General features: G+C 41.7%; 1 protein-coding gene and 1 long non-coding RNA gene across 6 annotated transcripts in view; one reads left to right on the forward strand and one right to left on the reverse strand.

Annotated features, from left to right (window-relative positions):
- USH2A (usherin) overlaps nt 1-25,002 on the forward strand; it is a 430,807-nt gene that overhangs the window by 373,024 nt on the left and 32,781 nt on the right. For all 5 annotated transcript variants that reach the window (XM_083493951.1, XM_083493952.1, XM_083493953.1 and 2 more), the window contains 2 exons: nt 19,219-19,446; nt 22,185-23,701. In XM_083493951.1, coding sequence (XP_083350077.1) covers nt 19,219-19,446; nt 22,185-23,701 — 1,745 coding nt within the window. The remainder of the gene's footprint in view (nt 1-19,218; nt 19,447-22,184; nt 23,702-25,002) is intronic.
- LOC310702999 lies at nt 500-6,053 on the reverse strand. The gene is made up of 3 exons (XR_014523878.1): nt 5,951-6,053; nt 1,771-1,839; nt 500-589 (listed from the first exon to the last, which is right to left on the reverse strand). It is a non-coding gene; the product is annotated as an uncharacterized lncRNA (long non-coding RNA).

Here is a 25,002-nt window from a genome sequence, read left to right on the forward strand (position 1 = left end):
AACACCCTTTGAACTCTCTTCTGACACTCCCTCTTCAATCCATACAAAACATACTGTATCCCAAAAATATCCACAAATGGAATTGAAGCTCTGGGACTGGAGGACATGTCGGTGGCAGCTTCACTACCTTGCACATCAGCTGTTCGGTGGGGAGGCCGAGAAGCATAAACAAAGCTCCGCTGGTTGGTTGGTTTCCAGGTACCATACATATACATGCTTGGTGGGACACCACCCCACCCCCCTTTTAGGATGTTGAAATGGAAATCATGTGGTAGGTGTCTTGGGGGATCAGAAAAAGTTGCTTGGGAGGATGTATCATGCCCCTGTGCTGGGGGTTAATTACCTCTGCTCTAAAGCAAAAGGAACAATTTGACAACAAAATACATCACATAAAATCATACACTTCTTCACAGTGGCTGTAATGAAATGTTACATTGCAGGATAAGAGTTCACAAGGCATATATGGAAGACTGCTAATGATGCTGGGCACAATTCAGCCGTTACACTTCTTAAAATTCCGTCGATTTTCATGGCAGAGAGTTGTAAGTCGCTTTGGATTCCCATGGGCAAGATATAGTGGCTAACAAATCTGATGAGTAAAATAAACAAACAAATAAATAAAATCCAGTGGTCCTGGAATGTGCTCAATATTTCTCTACAGTGATAACTTGCTGGGCTGTAGCCTACCTGGAAAAAAGTTGAGTTGTTCTTTTGTTAAACCTTATTAATTTCCTGGAACAGTCATACGGTTCTGATGTCTGCAATGCAATTTGGCATATCAGTTCTCAAGTAGGGACTGAGTAATATTCCTGTGCCTAGAAGCAGTGGCGTAGCGTGGGTTGTCAGCACCCGGGGCAAGGCAAGTAATTTGCGCCCCCTAACCCGTGGATTTGTGCCCCCTAACCCTAACCCCCAGATGTTGCGCCCGGTGTGGCCCACACCCCCTGCACCCCCCACGCTACGCCACTGCCTAGAAGTGAGAAACATCTGCCCCACAGCAATCCACCATTGATTCATCAATCACTTACAAAGCACCTAATATGATCTGAGTGCTGTGCTGAGATAGAGAGTCCCTGCCCACAAGTTTACAATCTAAAAAGACCTGATGCAAAAGGAAAAAGGAATGAGGAGGGAAGAGAAAGCAAATTTGTGTATTAGAGATACATCAGCTGCTGCAGTTATGCAGCAGTCTTACTACAAATAAGAGAAGTGGAAATTAAGTATTCCACACTGAGCAACAATATTTTGCACTACCCATCTTTTCAGTCACCTTAAAACACATTTGGATTTCTGAAATTATATGGCAAGTAAGTATTCAGAATACTGAGAGCTGCATATGCCACCAGTTCAGGCTACGTGCCACTTAGCAAAGACCAAAAGCTGCAAGTGGCAATGAGGGGGCAAATGTTAATTGAACTGCTGTGCTGTTGCTAGCATGGAGAGTAGCCACCAACAGAAACAAGATGGCTGCCCCAGACATGCCCTATTGGAGCTAGAAGATCACATCGTTAGCTCTGCAAGGGCTTATGGGTTATGAGGAAACCATACACAGATGACTAATTTTTTTATGGTTCACAGCCAAGCAAAGTGAAATTCAGCAGCTGTTCAGGACAAGTGACCACTCTAACGGCTGCAATATAACCCACTAAATAGAGAGGGAATTGCATGAGAGCAAGAGGTTAGCAGTGATTATCGGCAGGTGAGTGCTTTATTGAAGTTGAAAGACCATTAACATTGATGGAGTAATTATTTCAACTTGAAAGTAATTACCTTGATGGGTGATAACTTCTCCAGTGTTCCCAGATTGGATTGGGCCAAACAGTTGTGAACTCCTGAAGCCTAGAAAAATATTGCAACAATACTGCAATGTTTAAATTACTGAACTAACTGTTAGAGTGTTTTAATTATGCCTAACAGTGGAGGGTTTTTAAAGTTGCAGCAACCAGTGAACTCTCAAATAGAGAGACATTTACTTTCTAATCCTAGTGAAATGACCCACACCCAACACAGGCACCTCAAATTATTCATGTTATTTGAATTCAGCTTTCAAGATGCAAAATTTGCTTCCTAAATAGAGCTGGTCAGGAATGGCTGACCCTAACTTTATTGTACCTTTGAACTGAGGAGGCTTCAGTGGAAAATAAACCTTTGTCTCTTAATCTGTTAATAATAAGAGCTTGATAGAAGTGTGTAAAATACGCCTTGCAATCAAAGGGATTCATAAACTGTGCAGATATATTCATTCTCCAGGTTATTCATGATTGACTGTCAATAAACTGGATGGCTCTGTTCAGGTGTGTATTTGGATATAAATGAACATGTGTGGGTGGCTGATCAGTATAGTGCTTGCTGACCAGCTCTTAACCTCCACACATTTATTAATATCATTCACATGGAGCCCACGATAACCTGCAAAATAGAAGGTCTCAGATTGTGCAGACACTTGTTGGCATCCGTCTCTCTCTCTCAAGACAATGGAGTGGTCCAAAGGAAATCAGAGCAACACATTTGGCCCCAGCTTGGCTTCTGGAGTTGCCAGAAGGAGGCTATGAGGTGCCATCCAACCATCTTAGGGACTCCAGTCCGGATTTGTGTAGGGTTTACTCCTCCTTCTCCTGAAGATATCACACAAGGCAGTGGAGATTTAGGAAGCCTATATATACCTGGTATGTGTGTGTAGACTCCGTGCGACTAGCAGAGATGAATGTGTGGAGGTCAGAGAATAAGACTCAGAGGTCTTGTGCGTGGCTTAAGTCAAACATCGGTAGTGAAACAAAGGAAGAAGGAAAGTAAATGGGAAGTCACTCATTAGATAGGAGATAAATAACTTGGAGAGAAAAAGGTTCAAATGTTTTTTAAAGCAATCTGTTTAAAACATAACAACTCATTATATAGAATATAAATGTATTTCCATTTCACTTCTCTACCAGGTGGCTCAGACATGACAGAAAAGGGAAATGGACTATAAGGGGGGAGGAAAAAAGCAAACTCAGGCAATATTTCTTGGTTGCAGAACTTTTGTTATGGCCAGCTGGTATGGGAAATATTTCAAGGCGAGGTGAAGTCAAAATTGCTGGTGTTTCAGCAGAGCAAATAGAGAGCTACTGTAGCCCCACCTCTTTCTCCTCTCCCCGTTGTCTTTCAGTTTCCTCTATAAAAGCCACTTCACTAGATACATTGGTCATGGGCATTAGGGGGGGATCTATTTGGATAAGAACCACAAGATTTTCAATGAATTCCATCCTTAGTCTGGGAAAAAGGATGGCTGGGGAAACCCAGCCAGATGGGTGGGGTATAAATAATAAATTATTATATTATTCTTATTATAAAAATATATGGAGGAAGAAACTCCCAAACCCCAGGGAAGCTTGTGAGTAAATTCAGTAAATGTAATAATGAAATGTCTTAGCAAACATTTGGAATAATACTGTGAACATGTCACATAGATGGTCCCAAATGCCTCTGCAGCTAACACACATGCAAAGAAATATATTCCTGAATTGATAGAACAATGTAGGCAAAGGGGGATTTATATGCATCTCTGGTGACTATGCCTGCAGGTAGAAAGTTTCTGGAACAGGGAGCTTCAAGATATGGCTGTATTTGGAGGGCTAATCAATTGTGAAAACTCCAAAAGTATTATTGTTATCCATTGGTTGCTACCAAGTTCTTATTACACAAAATCTGAGAAGTTCTATGGAGTCGTCCAAAGGTGGTTGATACAGCACTTTAGAAGATAGTGTCCTTTTCTTTCAGGGACCTTGTTTTTTATTTAAAGATTTTTTTCTATCTTGATTCCCAGCCCCCAAGAAGCAATTTTTCTTACAAGCTAGCCAACACCTTACAGCAACCCCTTCCCTCTCTAGCTTTTTGTCATGGGCGCTGTTCTTGTGTTTGACAGTCGACATACCTGTTTGTTGAATGGCTGTGCAAATTATCTGGATTATTTAAAAGGTAGCCATAGCAATTAGAATCACTTCACTGAACATCAGCCAGGTGCCCTATGTCTCCAAAAAGTCACATTGCATTATATATTTTATAACTTGAAACTTAGGTTTTTTGACAGGGATCAGGGAATGAATTTTACTGTGTACATTCCTTTCCAGTGATTATGGCTCTGTTTTATTTTTTTGCTAGAGCAATTACTAAAGTCATGGCTGATACCTATGCCCACTAGAGTTTGGTTGTGTTTTTCCTTTCCTTCGTCTTTTTTAAAGGATGGTTATTGATCTCTTGCTGAGCTGAGATTTCAGTTTTATGCCAGATAGCTTGATTAATGGGTTGGTTTCTGTAAGTGGACTGAATGGGGATAGGAAGCACAGGCTGCCCATACTGCCAGCCCTAAATCCGTCAAGACACATAGCTCATTATGAAACAGTTATCAAGTATACATGAAAAATTAATTGGGCTCAGTTTGATTCTGAAAAGAATCAGCCTTCTACTTGGCGGTCCCCCCAATCTTTCCAGATGTTGCGCACCAGCCCCTCGAGGAACAGCAAAGGGAGATGTATTAATACGTTGTATTGATTAGATCAAGACCCCTGACAGTTATTTGTAGAGATACCATCTGGCGGCTGTTCGAATTCCTTCACCAAAAACAGGACGTGACATGTTATTAATCTCAACTCTCTAAGTATAGACAGTTGCCTTTTCTGCTAAACCGCATTTTACCATTCCGTAGGAGATGAATGCAGACCTGAAGGGTGCTGAAATTAAGGTTATTACACAAATTGAGCCATATGGTCCAAATATTTCAGCAAGAAAATTGCCAGGCAATAAAAATTGCTCCTGCCTTCCTAATGGTGTAAATTACAGTTTAACCATGGCTCTAATGATGTCCTTCTGCCGCGCTTAACTACTGTTACATGAAGGACATTGTTTTAAAAATATAAAAAACAAGTAAATGCCAGCAGCGTGTTTTACAATCTGTTAGTGTGTCATTAAGAACACTGTCAGAATTACATAAACATAATGGCAGGCAACCTAGCATACAAAAAAAGAACAAGTATAGAAATAGAGTGTCTTGAAAACTCAGCAGAGTCAAGAGCTCTTTCAGTTTTTGGATCTGCTCCAATCTGCAGTTATTTCTGCTCATCACATTTTTCAATAGGTTTCTTAAAAAAACAAAACACAGTATACAAATTCATATGGAAGCCACAGTGCAGTGGTCCATGTGGAAAAGGTCGGGAGTGTGTACTCTAGGCCTTGTTCCTAGTTTTACCCATCAGCAGCTCCATGTTGGATTATTATTATTATTATTATTATTATTACTGTTGCTGCTGCTGCTCATTACCCACCCTTCACCGTAAGGTCTCAGGGTGGATTACAGCATTAAAAACATTTCCAGGACCTCAGCTGAAAGGTTCACTTTTCCATCAAGTGGCTTAATAGATCATATAGGGTCAGAGCAATTATTACAATTATAATTATTTATTGTAATTTATTACCTACCCTCAGGGCCGGATTTAGGTTTGATGAGGCCCTAAGCTACTGAAGGTAATGGAGCCCTTTATATGTCCAGCTGTCCTTTGTCAACAACAAATTGTCGCTGTTTTTTGTGTTGAATATATGCTACAGTATATGGTAATTTATGGACCTAAAAGGTATCTAAAGCCATTTGCCACTGTTGCTGTATGTAGGTTTTATTTTATTGGTTTTTATCTTATATTTTGGAAATGTACATCCAGTTTTCCCCCCTCAATTTTTTGGGGGGTGGCCCAAGAGAGTGGGGCCCTAAGCTATAGCTTGTTTAGCTTATACGTATATCCGGCACTGCCTACCCTTCACCCTGAGGTCCCAGGGTGAGAGACAACAATTAAAATACAATATTGACATTAAAACACGATATCACACTGTATTTAAAAAAGTTTAAAAACAACATAAAATTAAAGAAATGAAGATCCTAAAAATATACATCTCAGGTGTCAAAAACCAGGGTAAAGAGGTGCACCTTCAGCATTCGCTGAAAGCTGTATAATGAAGGTGCTGGATGCACCTCTGTAGGAAGACAGTTCCACAACTTAGGAGCTGCCACAAAGAATACCATTTCCTGGGCCTTCATCCTCTACTGAGGCCGTGGAACAACCAAGAGGGCCCCCTCTGCCAGTCTTAGTACCTGAGAGGGCCTGTAGGGAAGGAGGCAGTCTTTCAGTTGTTTGGGGACTGAGTTGTTCAGGGCTTTAAACACTAATGTGAGCCCGTTGACTTGGACCCATAAACAATCTGACAACCAATGCAACTGTTTTAAAACAGACCCCCTGCCAGCAATCTGGCTCCTGCATTTTGGACTAATTGAAGTTTCTGAGTCATCTTCAAGGGAGGCCACACACAGAGCACAGTACAATAATCCAAAATTGCCAGTCCATCGTTCTGCCCAGACACTGAGGTCCACCTCTGAGGGCCTTCAGGCAGTTCCCTCACTGTGAGAAGTGAGGTCACAGGGAACCAGGCAGAGGGCCTTCTCCATGGTGGTGCCCGCCCTGTGGAACGCCCTCTCTTCAGATGTCAAGGAAATAAATAACTATCTGATTTTTAGAAGACATCTGAAGGCAGCCCTATTCAGGGAAGTTTTTAATATTTGATATTTTATCATGTTTTTAATATTCTGTTGGGAGCTGCCCTGAGTGGCTGGGGAAACCCAGCTAGATGGGTAGGGCATAAATAATAAATAAATAAATAAATTATTTATTTATTTATTTATTTATTTATTTATTTATTTTTAAGAATACAGTGAGCCCACATCCAACCTATCACTGCCTCTAAGCACTAGTCGTAACACCTCAGCTGCCTCTCCTGATTCAGCTGGAACAGAGAGATAGATCCATGATCACTGATTATAGAGTTAGTGAACAGTGAAGATCAGTGAAAATGTATTTATAAAAATATTAATATACTTCCCACACACATAAAATATCAAGGTGGTGTATGACAACATGTATACATACAATAAAGCATAAGATATATAAAAAGCAAAGCAAAACAATTGTTAAAATGACCAACTCATCTTGAGAGAGATGTAAACAGCTGAATAGGCTGAATAGGTAGATATAAAGAACATTATTTTATTCATTTATTTATTAAATTTGTATACCTCCCTATACCTGTAGATCTCGGGGTGTTTGTCATTTATTACATCAATGTCTCAAAATAATTTATAACTATAACTTCCTTTCCCTTATGTAAACACAATTTAGAATTACACTTGATAGTAGATTATGGTTGCCATCTCCCTTTTTGGAGATAGCAGTAACCACCATAGGGATTGGAAAGTCCATTTAGTAAATTGTGTCCAGCCTCTTCCAAGGTCACCTTGAATGAACTTAGATCCAAGATCTTCCAAAAGAAATCACAGGATTTCAGAACATTTTTCTGAGCCAATCCAAATTATCCATCTGGCAGCCTCTTAATTTCCCCCCTGTTGAAAACAACAAAGTGGACATGACTTCTTTACATTCAGTAGTGGGAGAATTAAGACATTGCAGAGTCAAAAAACAAGGTTGGGTTCTCCGCCATGACTCTCATTCTCCCTCTTTCTTAAAAAAACCCACACTTTATCATTTTCAGTTTTATAAATCAACACACACCAAGCAATCTATATATTACAAGTCAACTTCTCTTCCTCCCCCCTCCATGGTTCGTTAGAGTTTCCTTTAGTGCTGCATATTCTAATTACTCCATATTTTAACACATCCAATTCTTCCTTTGTTTATATTTTCACTGCTTGATCTATTCTATTCCTGCTATCGTTTTTAGATGTTTACAGTATTATTTCAAATACTCAACAAACATTTTCCAATTCTCCTTATAATTTCTCCCTTCCTGTTCTCTTAATTTACCTGTTGAACTAGCCAGTTCAGCATACTCCATTAATTTAGCCTCCCATTCCTCCTTAGTCAGTATTGTACCTTCCTTCCATTTCTGGGTGTATCCCATTCAGGCTGTCGTTGTTGCATACATAAAGAGATGTTTCTGATCTTTAGGTACAGTGGAACCTTGTGTTACGTACAGTCCTCCTTATGCACTCTTTGGGTTATGAGCTCCGCTAACCCGGAAGTAGATGCTCCCAGTTGCAAACTTTGCCCCAGGATGCGAGCAGAAGTCGTGCGCTGGTGGCGTGGCAGCAGCCATTAGTGAAAGCACGCCTCATGTTAAGAATGGTTTCGGGTTACAAGTGGACCTCCAGAATGAATTAAGTTCATAACTGGAGGTACCACTGTATATCGAAACCTTCATTCTCCCCCTTCCCACTGATGTCACTCCATTACATTCAGTATTGAAATACTGAGAGGCTAGGGAAGATTTCAGGTATTATTCAGCTCAAATTTTAGTCTGAGCCAGAGAAGAACTGAGGTTTCTAATTCATTCTCCTCTCCATTGAGGCTAGCTTTAATTAACTTCCAAAGTTATTTTCTGGGCCTGGCTTGAGAGAACTTTTTTGGCATCTTTAAATCTCAGTCATAACAATTAGCCTTTGCTAATTCAGCATGGCCAGTGTTTGCAAAATCCACCCTGTGGAAGGATCCTAATACAATCTAGGGAAACCTGTTCTTTTGCTGTGATATTCTGCAATCAGATCCAGGTTCTGAAGCAAATGGTTGAAATAGATTAGTGTATGGAAAATCCCACTGCCTTTTTATGTTGAGAGTATTAAACAACAATCAGAGGTGTAGAAAATATTCATTCGGAGAAAGTAGTTTTCAGATAGAATTTTCTATATATGAACATAATTTTTTTTTCCAGAGAAAAGGTAAAATAATTTTGTTCTAATAGTCCAATGAAATAGTCAGACACTCGCACCAAGAAAAAGGCTTTTGTCATGTTTAGCCAGCAAAACTGTAGCAAAGTTGTTGATAATTTAAAAGCCGCCTACTCCGTAAAGAAAGAAAAAAAGGAAATACCCAGCAGAGTAACTGAATGCAATGTGCTAAATGCACTTGCTTGTAGAATGCAGCCACTGACTTCTTTTATGAAGCTTTGTTTTCAAGTTAAAGCAAGGAACTCGCACTCTTGTTGGGACTGCTGCAAATCCCTAGCTGTCAAGGGGTGCCAAGAAAGGAAACAATTTATAGTCACTAAGTAGTGTCTCCTTTTAGGCCGTGATCAAATACAAACCCAGTTGCTTTTAACTGATGTAGGGCACAATCCACCAAGCGCTAGTGCCCTTCATTCATTTCAAAGAGCCTGCATGGTATTCCTTTCTCCACTCAGGAGTCACTGGAATGAATGACGATTTTGCTGTATATTTCAGTGGAAGAGGTGAAATAATTCAGTTGGCTTTTATTTGTTAAGGTGTGGATTTGTTAGCTAAATAGGGCAGTTTCACATTTTTAAAGAACCACTGGTTCGTATACTTTTCATTTGTTTGCTCATTTCTATCCCTAAGATGTAGCACTGTAATAGCTTACAGATGTAGCTTACAATGGCAGTTTACAAATAAAGTCAACCAGACCCTCCAAGTGTCCCAATTTTCCAGGGACAGTCCCAGATTTACAGAAGTCGTCCCAGTTTCTGATTTGATCCTAGAATGTCCCACTTTTCCATAGGATGTTCCTATTTTCAATGAAGAAATGTTGGAGGGTATGGTTATGCAATCCCCGAGCCAAGGAGATAAGTACCTATACAACAAACAGAAAGGCAGCCCTGTGTAGGGAAGTTTTTAAATATTTAATATGTTATTATTTTTATATATGTTGGAAGCCGCCCAGAGTGGCTGGAGCAACCCAGTCAGATGGGTGGGGTATAAATAATAAAAACGTTGTTATTGAGTAGAACATCCCTATTTTCATTAGCAAAGTGTTGGAGGGTATGAAGTCAAGTGGATGAAAAGATCCCATTGTGTCTCTTAAGTGCTCCTTCCAGGGCAGAGAATTCCAGGTGCACTCAAAATACCAACAGAAACTTCTTTCATAGTGCATATGCATCCTTTGTAATTGATGTGAATATGGAGTTGATGGTGTTGAAAGAGGTTGGAGACAGGCAGGGAGGATTCTTGGGAACAAACTGCTCAAGGGACAAGTGACTGGATTCCCCCTTTCTCTGCCCCCCCCCCAGTGGCTTGACAGGATGTTAAAAGGTTGCCATATTCTAGGAATAGTGCAACTCGTACAGCTGTTCAAAAATAATTTTACACCATTTATCAAATATGTGAGAAAGAGACAATTACTTACAAAGTGCCATGAAAACTTAAAAGGTAAAGGGGAGGTCCAGTCGTAGCCAACTCTGGGCTTGTGGTGCTCATCTCGCTTTATTGGCCGAGGGAGCCGGCATACAGCTTCCGGGTCATATGGCCAGCATGACTAAGCCGCTTCTGGCAAACCAGAGCAGCGCACGGAAATGCCGTTCACCTTCCCGCCAGAGCGGTACCTATTTATCTACTTGCACTTTGACGTGCTTTCGAACTGCTAGGTTGGCAGGAGCAGGGACCGAGCAACGGGAGCTCACCCCCGTCGTGGGGATTTGAACCGCCGACCTTCTGATTGGCAAGTCCTAGGCTCTGTGGTTTAACCCACAGCGCCACCCGCGTCCCTCATGAAAACTGACAAACTACCTAAAATAAAGTGATTCTTATTATTCAACTATTAACCGCTAAGCTATTCAGTCTCGTATGCTTAAGTCATAGACGCATCACTGGCACGAGACAGCTGAAGAAACCCAGAAAACTGTGCTCAGGGAGTGTGCTGTCCACCAACCCCAACAAATCGGCCGCACCGGGGGCGAAACAGCAGCCTCCCAACTGCATGGAGTGCTAGGGCGAAACGGGGATAGAACGCTGGCACCCTGTCTTCTTTATTACTTCATACGTTGCTTCATCAGCGCCTCACAGCTACCGGGAACAATGTTGAACTTACCCTTTTCTTGAATCTTCTTGAACTTATTTAAAAAACAAAAAGGAAAAGGAAAACTGAGTCAAGAATTTGTAAGAACCTAGTAAAATCTGATATTGCAAGTTAGGTAGTTTGTAAGTTTTCATGGCACTTTCTAAGTAATTGTCTCTTTCTCACATATTTGATAAATGGTGTAAAATTATTTTTGAACAACTGTGTGAATATTTGTCACCAACGTGCTGTACGAGTAGCACTATCTATTAACGACACCGGTTGCATTTTTCTAGCATATTCTAGGAATAAGCAACTGGTAGTTCATAGGGTCAGCTCAGACCCATAGTTTTCCTATCTAGATCCTCAGTATATAGTTTTATGCACATCAGCCCCACATTTCCCCTGTACATATTAGGACACAAGCAAAGGGTTATTTAACTTCCCATTAGGAACCATAACAAAAGTCTTTGGCAATTTTCTCACCCTACGTATCTTAATTGTTCATCCTCATTTGCCTGTTTCTCTCTCATGGATAAGGAGTCATCAGTTGCATGTGGGGCAGCTGAAAGACTCTTAAGGGAATGTTTAGTTCACACTGCTCAGATTCTGCTGGCATTTTAGGTTTTGCTCTGAAATTTTAATCGATTTTCTTTAATGTTATAGTATTATAGTATTTCAGTGTGTTAGATTTTGTATGACCCTTTGTGGACCACTTACGGATTCCTTATATTGGGAGCTATATAAACTGTAGAGAAAAATAAATAAAAAGGAGGAAGTAATGGGGGAAACTGTGTATGCACCACTGATATGTAAGAGGACAAGAGTGACTTGGGTGGCAGATGCACACATCCATATCTCCATATAGTATAAGTAACCTCAATATAGTGCAAATAGGACATCTGTGTGTATATTTGTCTATGCATGTTACTTCTGCACACAGACGAGGTGTGCCCAGTAAACATATGAACCACCTCCCCTTTGAGCTTTAGACATTGTGCCTTCAAAAACTAAGGGTGGCAAACAAAGAGAGAACAAAGTGATGAAAAATAAATTTCCTCATAGAGCACTGGAAGCAGTCATTTTCTTAATGTCTCTGATTAATGGCACTCTTTGTTCTAACGATTACTCCCAAAGAAGTGATAAATAGCCATATTACCTGTCCATCAGCTCTCAGATGCCACAACAGTTCTCCTAATGCAGCTAATACTCTTCAAATCCTTTCCTGCATCCCAGGAAGGAAATGCCAGGGCATGTTGGGAGATCTTAAAACAGAACACAAAGCCCAGAGTGACAATCCTGGAAACTGCTGGATCGCCAGATCAATAGATTCAAAGATGACTAGTTTGTGTAGCTTTGTGCAGTTTAAACATTTGTGCAGGGAGTCTACCCACGCAGAGTGTTATTGACAACCACAAATCAATGCTAATTTTTGATCCTTTTCAACCTACACAAACCTCTTGACCCTTTCACCACCTTTGGGGCACTTCAAGTAGTCAAAGGCAATCACAGGAGAAGGTATAAACTTGTGGGGATTTTGAAGGCTGAGTAGTTTTGATCATGCCCATGAGCTGAGCTGCAAAGTTTGTACAGGTGCCAAATGCATAGTTTTTTGGGATGCTCTTGCTTTCCCACTCTTAATAAAAGGAGCTTTAAGCAACTCCTGTGTTTATTAACTGGGGAGGGAAGCCGTCTGAAATATTCCAGAGTTGCACATTTGTTTGAAACCTTTGTCACCCTACTTCTGCTTGCTTTTGAGATGACTTTCGGACAAAACAACACAAATTATCCACGTTTGAGTTATCAAGATTTGAATGTGCTTAAATTGTGTTTTCATTGTTATTTTTTAACCTATACTATAGGTCCTGTAGCATGGTCTGGGCTAATTTACTATAACTGTTTGTAATGCTTTCCAAACTGAAGATCCCAGAGATTTTGAAAGGTATATAAGCAATTCCCACTATGTCTCGGGTGAATATTTTCAGGGGGACCTACAGCTCAGTGGTAGAGCACATGCTTTGCTGGTTTGCTTCCAGTGCCACTGGTGCAATGAAGGACTTTTTGGTGTTCTGCACCAACTTCCCTAATGGTCTTCAAGGGTAGCTCAATGTGGAACATATTATGTCCAATTTTAATGTAGGGTTAATGTGACAATTCCTGTGTAAGTTGAGAAGAGGAATACCTCAGAGTCAGCGCAAGATACTCCGCTGCCTGAGCAAGGTGAACCACCTGTGCACTGACATCTGCTGCCTCCTCCTTCCTTGGCCCTTCCTCAGATGGAGGCACTGCAGGCAAGGTGGCAAGGACATATTATTCTGAATACAAGAGAATGGAGTGGAAGGAAGAATATTTTGTTGCAGTTCCGTTCATTATTGAAAATAATAGGGCTTTGGCAAGTGGGAGGGTAGGAGAACCAAGATGCCTCCAGCCTAAGTGATAGGATATGGTACAAATCGAAGTAAATGAATAAACGAACTTCCAGGTCTTTTACATATGAATAATTACTACATATTAAGGACATACAGAGGAGCTCTGGCAAAACCATCTCTCACCATTGGCAAATGCATCCCAGCTGACTTATACTGAGATGGACTTACTGATGCATCTATAGCTCAGTATTACCTACAATATCTCCCAGCCCTATCTGGAAATGCCAGGGATTGACTCCGGGGCCTTCTGCATTCATGCAGAGCAGATGCTCTTTCGCTGAGCTACAGCCCTTCCCCGGAATCCCACTGCAGGAACCTACTGCCACATAATTGACTTAATCTTTTGGCAGGAGGTGAGGATCCAACCAACTAGTCTATAAAAGTCTCCAAACCCTAGATTCGTAGTAGCTGGAACAGATACAGGAACAGATGGGTGTTGAAGTGCATGCTGTCTTGAAGAAGTGGTAGCATGCCATGCTCAAGCCAAAGTCAATACGTGATTGTGTTTAGCGTATCTTTTTAAACTAGCAGCTGTGAGCAATTCAGGGACCAAAGCACGTGGGGAAAGGTCTAACCTTCCACCCACCCTCACCCCTCCATGTGATGGTCCTGCCAAAACATTCACTTCTCAAAGAAGCTTACGTTGTACTTGAGATAGCATCTTCTTGGGCAGGAATTTTAATCAGGAGTGCAATACAAGGAAAATATTACCTTCCTGTGCACCGTGCTTCTAATCCTGAATATCATGGGTGCTAAGGCCCTAATGACAGCTTCCCTAGTGTGGCAAATAGCAGCTTCGAGGGGGGCAATTTTAATTGGTACTGTGGCATAAGTGGTAAGGGTTGATTCTTACTCCCAGTGTGCTGTGGTCCCAGTCCTGATTAGCTGCCCTGGATCTGCTGTTTATAAAAGAAAAGAGAAGGCATGTTAACAGTGACCAGGAATTTAACATAATCTGTGGTTTGGCCATTACCACATTATATTTTGCTATTTTAAAGTCCCCCCAACCTTTCGATGCAGTCCTAAAGGAAGCTTTTTAAGGAATCTTGAATTATTGCAGCAAATAATAGAGGACAGTTTGTATCAAGCTTTATGAAAATTCATTGGGGGTTTTTTTAACAACAATAGCACTAGAATACCTATCTTGATTGTTCCGTCTGCAGACAAAGACACACAGAAAGAGCCAAGTATTTTATATCTTATGTGTACAGTTCCGTGTTTGTTCTATTTCCAAGGCTCTTTGTCATACATAAGGACCAATCATTTAACTTTGCGTGGCCACCCCATCTTCACTACTAAACCTTAGGGTGTAAAGTTTGGGCTTTTAAAAGTTCAGTTGTCGAAGTATAATACATAACTGTCCTCATAAAAACCTATTAATAAAGACTGCATCCAATTGTAAAGCTAATTTTAATTGTGTTTTGTGCCAGCATAATTTCTGATGACAGATTTTTATTCCAAGCATGAACCTCCATTTGAGCTCCATACTTTTAACCCACAGTCCATAATTTTGCATTGGGCTATACAAGTTCCCTTTGGCTATGGCAGTTTGAATGCTTCCACTTTCAAGGATCTAAGCCATAAATGTTTATTAAAAGAATCTATAATGAAATCATTTTTGTTATTTTTTTAATGGCTGCCTTGAGTATGTTGGATGACTGAACGCTGGTTGTTAATCATTAAGTACTCCTGGTATAAAAACTGTTTGATAGTATTGCCATCTAGGGGCTGAACGGGATTCTCCATACTGAAATAAACTGTAATTGAACAGGTGCTACTATTGACAATATGCATATGTTTTTCTTTATAGCCCACATGCTTTCCATGTTTCTTATGAAAAGTAGTATCTCTGAATGTCCCCAAGCAGCTAATGTTTTAAATATGTATAATGCATTTGAGGTGATTCTATAGGCATTTAAACCATCCTATACTTTAGCGTCCATGAATGATCACAAAGTGGTCTTTTAAGTATGTAAAACTTTTTGCGTCCTGAAAATGGGGTGGGCGGGTGTTATAATGCTGTGGTGGTTCAACCTGTCTTCAATGACCATTGTATTTTTCTTTCAATTGATGTTATACCTATAATAGACTCAGGTCTTTAAGAGCTGGTCCTTATGTAGATGAAACAGCACATCCACACAGAACAGGGCCATCCTGTGGGGAAGAGGACTCCCCAGAGGTAGTAAAGTAGAAAAGACTTTAGGGTGGGACCTCTACAAGTGGAAACCAAACAGCAACCCAATGTGGACTGATCATATTTGGCTGCATTGGATGATGGTTAGTGTTTCACTAAAGCAGACTTGGGGTCAGTTAGCTTCCATTGAATAACAGAAAATGAAGAGCATCCAAGACCCTGGGGGATCTAAATGACCCCCCAACAAAAATTGATTTTAGCAACTGCTTGACATTGGTTCCAGTGTTTTTGGTCTACAAGCCATCAACATCCTACAGGGAAGGGTTATCAAGACAGTTGCAGCAGAGAAGCAGAAAACACAATATGCATGTACCCAAATTCTGCCTTTTAAAATAAGAGCATATCTAATCCATGAACAATAAAAAGTACATTAAAAAAACACACCAAAATAATTTAAAAAGAACAATATTGGCTCAGGACTCATCTTTCCTATAGCAGCTGTGACCTAGTTTGGATGCAAAGAACTTGACTTTATTTTCAGCAACCTTAGGCTTATGTTTCATATTGATACAGCACTTGAAGAGAAGGTGGCTTTACAGTGCACCTTATTTTTGTTTATGCAGGGGTGGTGCGTCCCATTTTACGGCTTGAGGCAAAACAGGAAGCGTCGCTCCCTGTGCCCCTGCTACCAGAGAGCAGCACCAGCATCGTCACTAATTTGTGGCAAGATTGTGACAAAATTGTGTGAGGTCTCCTGCGTTCCACAATATATTGCCAGAAATTGGTGAGATCTCACCCAGAATCAGTGGTGGGGCACCTGGGGGGTGCTGCTTCGGGGCCTTCTGCCACCTGAGGCAGCAATCTCAGCCTGCCTAATGGCTGTGCCAACCCTGTATTCATAACATCAAGAGATTTTGAACTTAAGCGGAAACAAACAAACATGATGGTGTCAGAGTTTTACCACATAGGAGTTGATCCTGGGGTGAAGAAATCATTATAGACCATTACTACCAGCCCTGTATAGTGACACACCTGTGCATATATGGGAGGTGTAGCCAATTATGCCCCTCCATTGAAGGGTGACTCTTTAATCCAGTAGAAGCTTCCGTGAGCAGAGTTGGGGAAGTATTGATTCTCCTTTTGCCCCATGCCTTTAAGATCCTATGTCACCTCCCAATCTGTTCCAAAGGGTCTTCATGCTTCTGGAGTAGATTGGGGGGTTTTTTTGCAGCTAGATAGAGGAGGAAGAATCGGCAAAAATGTTACCGATTTACTGCTTATGGAAGACCCTGCTGCCTGTCAGTGGATGGATACTGCCGGATACTACCTATGAACCAATAATCCAATTTTATGTTTCTACATTCTGGAATCCTTGTCAAATACCTTTCACTGGGTGTTCACTGATCGAAGACAGTGGATCAGTGGAACGTTCACCATTTCTCTCTGTCTTTGCAGTGTCCTGCACCTTCTCAAAATCTGAAGTATCCTCTGAATTTCCCTTTCCCCATTTCACTTATGGATACCTTCTGTCAGTGGGCATTCACCATTGAATTCAACCTACTATTATTTTCTCTCTCTCTGAAAAACTATGACTAAGACTGCAATCTATGTATATCTACTCGGAAGTAAGCCCCGTTGAGGTCAATGGACTTACTGCCGCATTAATACGTATAGGATTTCAGGCTAAGGCTGCAATCCTGCACACAATTGTCTGGAAGCAAGTGTTATAGAAATCAATGGGACTTTCATGTAAATTAGTCATGTAAAGAATTGCATTGTGTTTGACCTCAGTATCTGATTAATACAGTGCTTCAAGTGTAGGATTGTCAAGCATGGGTGACTAGGAATTCCTAACAATAACTATCCTTTCAGCTCTCCCTTCCTCTCTTCATTATCAATCTTACTGCTGCCTGCCCTGTTTAACAGGGAGAGGGGAGGAATAATTGTCATTGAAAAGTATATTTATAATCAGTACTGGTGGCATGTTGAGTTTTAATATTCAGAATGGACATTCAAATACTGCATTATATTTATCTAAAAGGAAAGCTCATTGTTGTGGGAAAATAACTATTTAATTATTTATCATCTAACTTTTAATATTTTAAAAAAGAAATGATTATTTTTTCTGCAAAAAAATTGTTTCCGAGTCTGTTAGCTTAACAGATACTTAAATATTTAAAAGGTTAGAAGTGCTGGCTTTTAGCCACTTAACACAAAACTGGAGAATTGACTCCTGACTTCTTTGCACGATGAAGGAGATAGACCTAACCACCAGAAAAAGAGAAAATGTACTCTAATCTAACAGATTTGAAATGAATGCCATCAAATTGTTTGGAAGGAGCAGGGGGCATTGTGACAGATATAAAATCTTTTCATATAAGATTATTTTCATTGAAAGAAATACAATGGTGTTTTACAGACAACAACAACAATAATAAAATTATTTGTATCCCGCCTGGGCTCAGAGTGGCTAACATCATAAAAAAAGGATAAAAGATAACAAGATATAACAATAAAAGCAAAATATCAGTATCAAGTAGAGAAGTCCAATATGCCAGGAGCAGGTATTAAAAGTCAGAAAATGTTTGGGTGAAAGATTTTAATTGGCAATGGAAGCACTCAATAGCTGGTTGGTCTTCTGAGTATTTTCATTTCACAAGGTGAGTACCACCATGCAAAAAGCCCTTCTCTGCACCACTATGAAGTGGATATATGCACGGCATATTTTGCTGCACAGCCCTAAATGTGTACAAAATGGACCTGTGTAGGCTATGTATACAGCAATGGGAACTCTGCAAAAAGCACAGTTTCCAGTTGTGTGAACTAGCCTAAGCATGTACAGTGTGTGCGTGTGAAGATGTACAGACAGTACACTGGCTACTCACAGGGTGGAGGGGAGTCAGCGCCTGCTACCATGGTATAGGGATGTAGTCTATTTGAGAGCATGAGTATAGTGTAGAGTAGAGTTAGGAACTGGCCAAAGAGATTCTGGTTCAGTTCCATACCCAGCAATTAAGTTCTCACTAGGTTACTTTGGGCCACCGTTTATGTCTCAGTCGAAGCTACTTCACAGGGTTATTGTGAGGCAAAAAGGCATTGCCTTACACTTTTTGTAGGCACAACGAAGTAATATAATAAATATAAAATAAATTATAATATAATATAAATATAAATGTGGGAACAATGGCACAGTGTTTGTGAAAAAGAGAACTATGACAGGATATTATTTAGGATAGGTAAAGGTAAAGGACCCCTGACAGTTAAGTCCAATCGCGCACGACTCTGTGGTTGCGGCACTCATCTCACTTTACTGGCTGAGGGAGCCGGCGTTTGTCCGCAGACAGTTTTTCCGGGTCATGTGGCCAGCATGACTAAGCCACTTCTGGTGAAACCAGAGCAGTACCTATTTATCTACTTGCACTTTGACGTGCTTTCGAACTGTTAGGTTGGCAGGAGCTGGGACTGAGCAACGGACGCTCACCCCGTCACGGGGATTCAAACCGACCTTCTGACCACAGAGCCACCCGCATCCCTATTATTTAGGATAAGGGAGGGCAATAGGACAGAGAGAAGGAACTCATGGCCTTCCAAGTACTTTTGGACTCTTAAGTCCCATAAGCCATTATGGTCATCAGGGAAGATGGGAACTATATCCCAACAATATCAGTCAGAATATAGGCCTCACATCCTTTTTGGCCCTTTGTGCCTGCTGAAGATTATGCACAAACTTGGTAAAATTTGCCTGTTAGTGCTGGGCCTTCAAGATAAGTTTTATTCAACAACCCACCATAATTCATTTATTCAACCAAATGAAAGAATATTATGTGTATTTCTGCTGCAGGGAACAATGCATCAAACTCACTTGTTTGGTTTGAAGCCATTCACAACTTACCATATTCATGTTGTTGCTGTCAACAAAGCTGGGCAAGTTTCAAGTCCATGGATTTCCGTGCGCACCCTGGAAGCGCCCCCAAGTGGCCTGGCCAACTTTACCGTGGAAAAGAAGGAGAACGGCAGGGCGCTGTTACTTAAATGGGCAGAGCCTTCCAAGCCCAATGGCAACATTAAGGTAAGCCCAACCTAGAAAATGACTTAATTGGGGTGGAAAGGTATGAACATACGTTAGAACTTCATTGCTGAATACATGGTGAAAATTGTCGTCCATTTTGTAGTTCGGAAGGGATGTGTGGTTTGTACGTAAGGTGCGAGTGATGTCAGGTCCTGCATCGATAGACAGCCACCAGCATAGATGATGTCTTCCTTTGATCCTTTACAAGCCACCTCCCTGTTCAAATTCAAAATCAAAATCCTTTATTAGGCATACCACCTCCCTGTTCTTACTTAAATGATCTGGAGCAACAGACACTATCAAAGAAAACTCCCAAGACCCATGAGCCAAAGGAGAACTATGGGGCCATGACATTGGGTGATACTTTACTAAGGGACCCCATTAACCATAGAACTGGCCTTGAGTGATGTTGTCCTAAATTACAGTGGTACCTCGGGTTAAGAACTTAATTCATTCTGGACGTCCGTTCTTAACCTGAAACTATTCTTAACCTGAGGTACAATTTTAGCTAATGGGCCTCCCGCTGTCACCGCTGCGCTGCCACCACGCGATTTCTGTTCTCATCCTGAAGCAAAGTTCTTAACCCGAGGTACTATTTCTGGGTTAGCGGAGTCTGTAACCTGAAGCGTCTGTAACCTGAAGCATCTGTAACCCAAGGTACCACTGTATTCAAATGAAAGTAAAGCTGGTTATATGGGAAGTACCCAAAGGAAACTCTCACCATGAAGACTCTTGTGCTCACGACAGGCAAGATATATGTGTGAAATGCTGAGGACCCCGTTTCTGTCATAATTACTTTCTTCCTTTGCACTGTCTTTGCTAAATTTAATTCTCATGGTATTTTTCTTTCCTTTTCTACCTTTCTTTCCCCACCTTTGACTGTAGGATATATGTATGATTGTATGAAGATGTAGCTATCACAGGTTTTTAGTAATCGTTTTGCAAGTGGTGTCCTTTTGATGGGGTATTGGGCTACATTCTTAGAATTACAAAGAGCTCTATAGGTTTGTTACCATGAACAGTTGGATATCCTGCATTAAACAGAACTGCAGTAGATTGTCCATTAAACAGCATGACGTGTTATAATTTCTCTACATTTGTTGTCTTATCCTATTTATTTAAGCATGCTTAAAAAACAACAGTGTGATTAAAGCTGCCACTTATATATTAAACGAAAAGCCACCCAAAGCAGCTTAATGTGACATTTAGTTGGACCTTCTGTTCTTTACCTTTGGGGACTTTTCTGCTTTCCTTTTGGTGCTTCTCAGAGTGCAGGGGTGGGGAGTGAGAGGAGGCAATAGTTCATGGGTAGGCAAACTAAGGCCCAGGGGCCAGATCTGGCCCAATCACCTTCTAAATCTGGCCCGCAGACGGTCCAGGAATCAGCGTGTTTTTACATGAGTAGAATGTGTGCTTTTATTTAAAATGCATCTCTGGGTTATTTGTGGGGCATAGGAATTCTTTTCTCTCTCTTCAAAATATAGTCTGGCCCCCCACAAGGTCTGAGGGACAGTGGACTGGCCCCCTGCTGAAAAAGTTTGCTGACCTCTGCAATAGTTCTTCCTTCTAGGAACACAATCACTGGGCTTTTCTTTCTCTCAGAAATAAAAATTGGGGAAGGAATGGTTGCTGCTCCTTCTGATTGCTCTGGTTTGTTTGCTTGCTTGATATGCAGCTTGATCTTCAGTTCCTTGTTTCTCAGGACCTTTCCCCATCTCCAAGTGAGGGTTTAATCCTGTTAATGCCAAACTAGCAATATTCCCTTTTGTCACATATATTCAACTGCAAACTATGGATCCCTGAGCAACAGGGGTCTTTATTCACATAAATTCAGCCAGTCATTGCCAGAGGCTTCACTGTGACAAGTCCAATGTAGACTGTATGCCAGCCTTCAGCCTCGCTGCCAGGCCGGGCAGGGCAACAGCCAATGCCCAACCAGCAAGCGAGGCACCACCCTCCAAACGGGGCCTCTGCTTGGCCCATTCGAATTAGTCCTCTTTGGCGGGAAGACCGCCCATTGATACCACCAGCCAAGGGGAATTCCCCAGCCCCAGCCTGCAAGCAAACACAGCCTAGTTGCTGGGTTCATACACAGAGGAGGCCTCAACTGTTGCTCCCCACAGACACAGTGAGCGGCCACTGTAGGCCAGCCTTCTTCTGAGGCCCAGGACAGTACATATGAGTTTCCTTCCTGCCCCGCCCCCCGCATCGCTCCTCATCACAACAACACAGGCATTGATGTCCACAGGGAGGTTAAGGTTATTCCCTTTCTGTCAGATGAACCATAATCCCAGATTTCATTTTTAAAAACCAGCCTTTCTAGAACCTAAGATAAGAGGCAAAGGGAGCAGACACCCTTCTGCCAGGGTGTGTGTGTGTAACTAGTCTGCTCCCACATTTCACTGTGGAATGCCGGAATGCATACCCTAACAGAATGATCACCTTAATATGATTTTTCCTTCCAACATCTCTTGCAGAAACTAATGTTGTTCTTTTGGAGGAGGGAAGGGTTGAAGGTGGATGTTCCAGGTTTTATGGGCGCACACCAAACATTTATTGTGGCTTACAGAGTACTTGACAGGCTGTTTATGGCGTCTATGATGGGAGTCATACATATCTGGCAGGCTGCGTTTGGCTTATTGAGCTGGAAGCAATGCAGGCCTGAGTTGCAGGATTCGGCTGTGAATGTCTTGCCAGTAACGTATAGCTTTTGTTGATATATGTTATTTTTCTTCCAGACCTACAATATTTTCAACGATGATAACCTGGAATACAGTGGTTTGTCTCGTCAGTTTCTCTTCAAGCGCCTGGAGCCTTTCACTCTCTACATCCTAGTCCTTGAAGCTTGCACTGCGGCTGGCTGCAGCCGCTCTTCATCCCAGCCAATCCGGACGGACGAAGCCCCTCCTGAATCTCAGCTGGCCCCTGTAATCCAGTCGGTGAACGCGACTGGCATTGGACTGAGCTGGTCTCCGCCAATTAATTCAAACGGAAAAATAACGCGCTATGAAGTTATTCAGAGACGCAGCAAAGGAAATGCTTCGGGGAACAATGCAACAACAGAAGAAGAGGAAAATGTTTTCACCGAATATAACACTGGGAGCACTACATTTGTATACAGTGCTCAACATTTGCAGCCATGGACTAAGTATGAATATAAGATACGTGCCTGGAATTCAGCCGGTTACGCTGACAGTTCATGGTCTGCTGCAGAGACCAGTCAAGCTGCCCCAATGGGCTTGGCTGCACCTGTCTTGAGATATATCCCCAAAAGTCCAAACAAAATTTGGATCTTGTGGTCCTCCCCAGAAGAGCCCAATGGCATTTTGCAGTCTTATAGGCTCCTCAGAAATAACGTTCCATATCCTTTTAGCTTTGATGCTGCTACTTTCAACTATACTGATGAAGAGTTACTGCCATATACAGAATACAGCTATGCAGTAACTGCTTGTACTATGGGAGGCTGCTCCACCAGCAACCGTGCCAGTATTCGGACACTCGAGGCAGCTCCAGCATTCGTGAACCCTCCCACCCTAGAAGATCTTGGTTCCACCCAAATGAACGTATCGTGGTTACCACCCCAGATCCAAAATGGAGAAATCACAAAGTACATTTTAAAATTAAATGGCGAAGAGCTCTATGTTGGAAAAAGTTTATTCAGAAAAGTGTTGAATCTACAGCCTTATACCAGGTATGACATCATGCTAGTTGCTTGTACCAATGGAGGATGTACAGCTAGTGCACCCCAATCTGTTTGGACGATGGAGGCTGCACCACTTAATATAGATGCCCCCAGCTTGCTAGTGACAGGTTCAGAATCGATAGAAATCACGTGGAAGGCTCCTGCAAATCCAAATGGCAAAATCCAAAGTTACGAGCTAAGGAGAGACGGGTTTCTGGTTTATTTGGGGCTGGATACTCGTTATCATGACTTTATGCTAACTCCAGGAAAAGAATACAGCTACGCTGTTACTGCAAACAACAGCCAAGGAAGTGTCACCAGTGCTGTAGCCAGAAGCAGAACTAATCCCTCTGCCCCGTCTGGAATGTCACCTCCTCGATTGCAGGCATGGTCCTCAGAGACAATTTTGGTTACTTGGGACCCACCAGCAAAAGTCAATGGGGATATAGTCAGCTATACAATCACGCTGCGGGACCCTATTGAATCGGAGAAGAAAGCTGTTCATCTGGAGTCAACACATGTTTCCTTTGGGAGACAGTACTACACTTTCGCAGCATTAAAACCCTATCACAGGTAACTTGTGAACACGTACTTCAGTGCGTGAATATTGTCTGTTATTCTGATCATAGTGTGACACATGAAAAATCAAAACAAAATTCTCTTATGCCAATGCAGTCCTAGATGACTGGCGAATTTTGGCTCCCTGTAACCAGTTTGGTCTACCGGTTAGGGGGGGAATTGGGAGGTTGGTATCCTCAAGATGCAGAAGACCAAACAGCATGTAAAAACAGACTTAGCAGGAAGGACCCCATATTTCTCCCTAACAGAGGCACCAGCTTCTTAGCAAGATTGAGGGAGCCCTACACAACATCATGGCGTCACACATGCAATGTCATGAGGAGCCAGGGGGCAGAACTGAACATTGAGGGGCCCCAAAAGTGCTTCAGCCCCTAGAAGCTACCGGCTATGCCTTCAGAATGTGATGCTAGGCTAGTGGAGTTTGCCAAAATATTCCTGCTAATACATTATGAACAATGTCTCAAGGCATGAATCATAGACTCATATATTTGTAGAGTTGGAAGGGACTGCAGGAGTCATCTAGCAATGCAGGAATCTTTTTGCCCAACGTGGGGCTCAAACCTGAGATTAAGAGTCTCATGCTTTACCAACTGAGTTTATGAGATCTCTTCAGACTGGTCCTCAGTACTGAATGGAGGGTGGCTGTGGCAGCTTTGATCTGAATGTATAGTAGATTATCCATTGTAAAAACTGTCAACTCTCCATTCAGCAGAGCTTACTGAATCAATCAATTTTTCTTTTTCTTATAGCCAGCCCTTGTCAATGGGATCTTTAATATGCCACTAGCTGCTCAATTAGAAGAGGACCTTTTATCAATAGCTTCAGAAAACTCTCCTACTTTTTTCCCTTTTCAACTCTAAGTATGTGTATAGGCCTAAGCACACAGTGTGCATCACATTCCCTGCCTTTTGATGCATAGCAATCTCGGAATTGCAGGGCAAGAGTGCTCATTTCTTTTCCTCCCAGAACGGGTTGTCCCATTATTTTCAGTGGAAACTTATAGGAAGTGGCTGGATGCACATGCAAGGTTTTCAACCAATTATTTTAACATGTTTTCACTTGCTAGCTAAGTGGAGAAGTAATGCATACATTTGTGCAGTAGAAGTCTCTTTGATCTCCCATCATTATTTTATAAATAAGAACATGGGCAGAGGAAGATAAAAGTTCTGTCTGAGTCACAGATAGTCATGGGAACAAACCATAGTCCATGGCCCAGCTTTTCTCAGCTGGCTGGCAGTCCAAAACCTCTGGAGGCTACCAGGCTGTGGTAGGCTAACAATTAATTTTGTAAATTT

The sequence above is a fragment of the Podarcis liolepis genome (assembly GCF_965112155.1).
Source record: "Podarcis liolepis genome assembly, chromosome: 3".
NCBI lineage: Eukaryota > Metazoa > Chordata > Lepidosauria > Squamata > Lacertidae > Podarcis > Podarcis liolepis.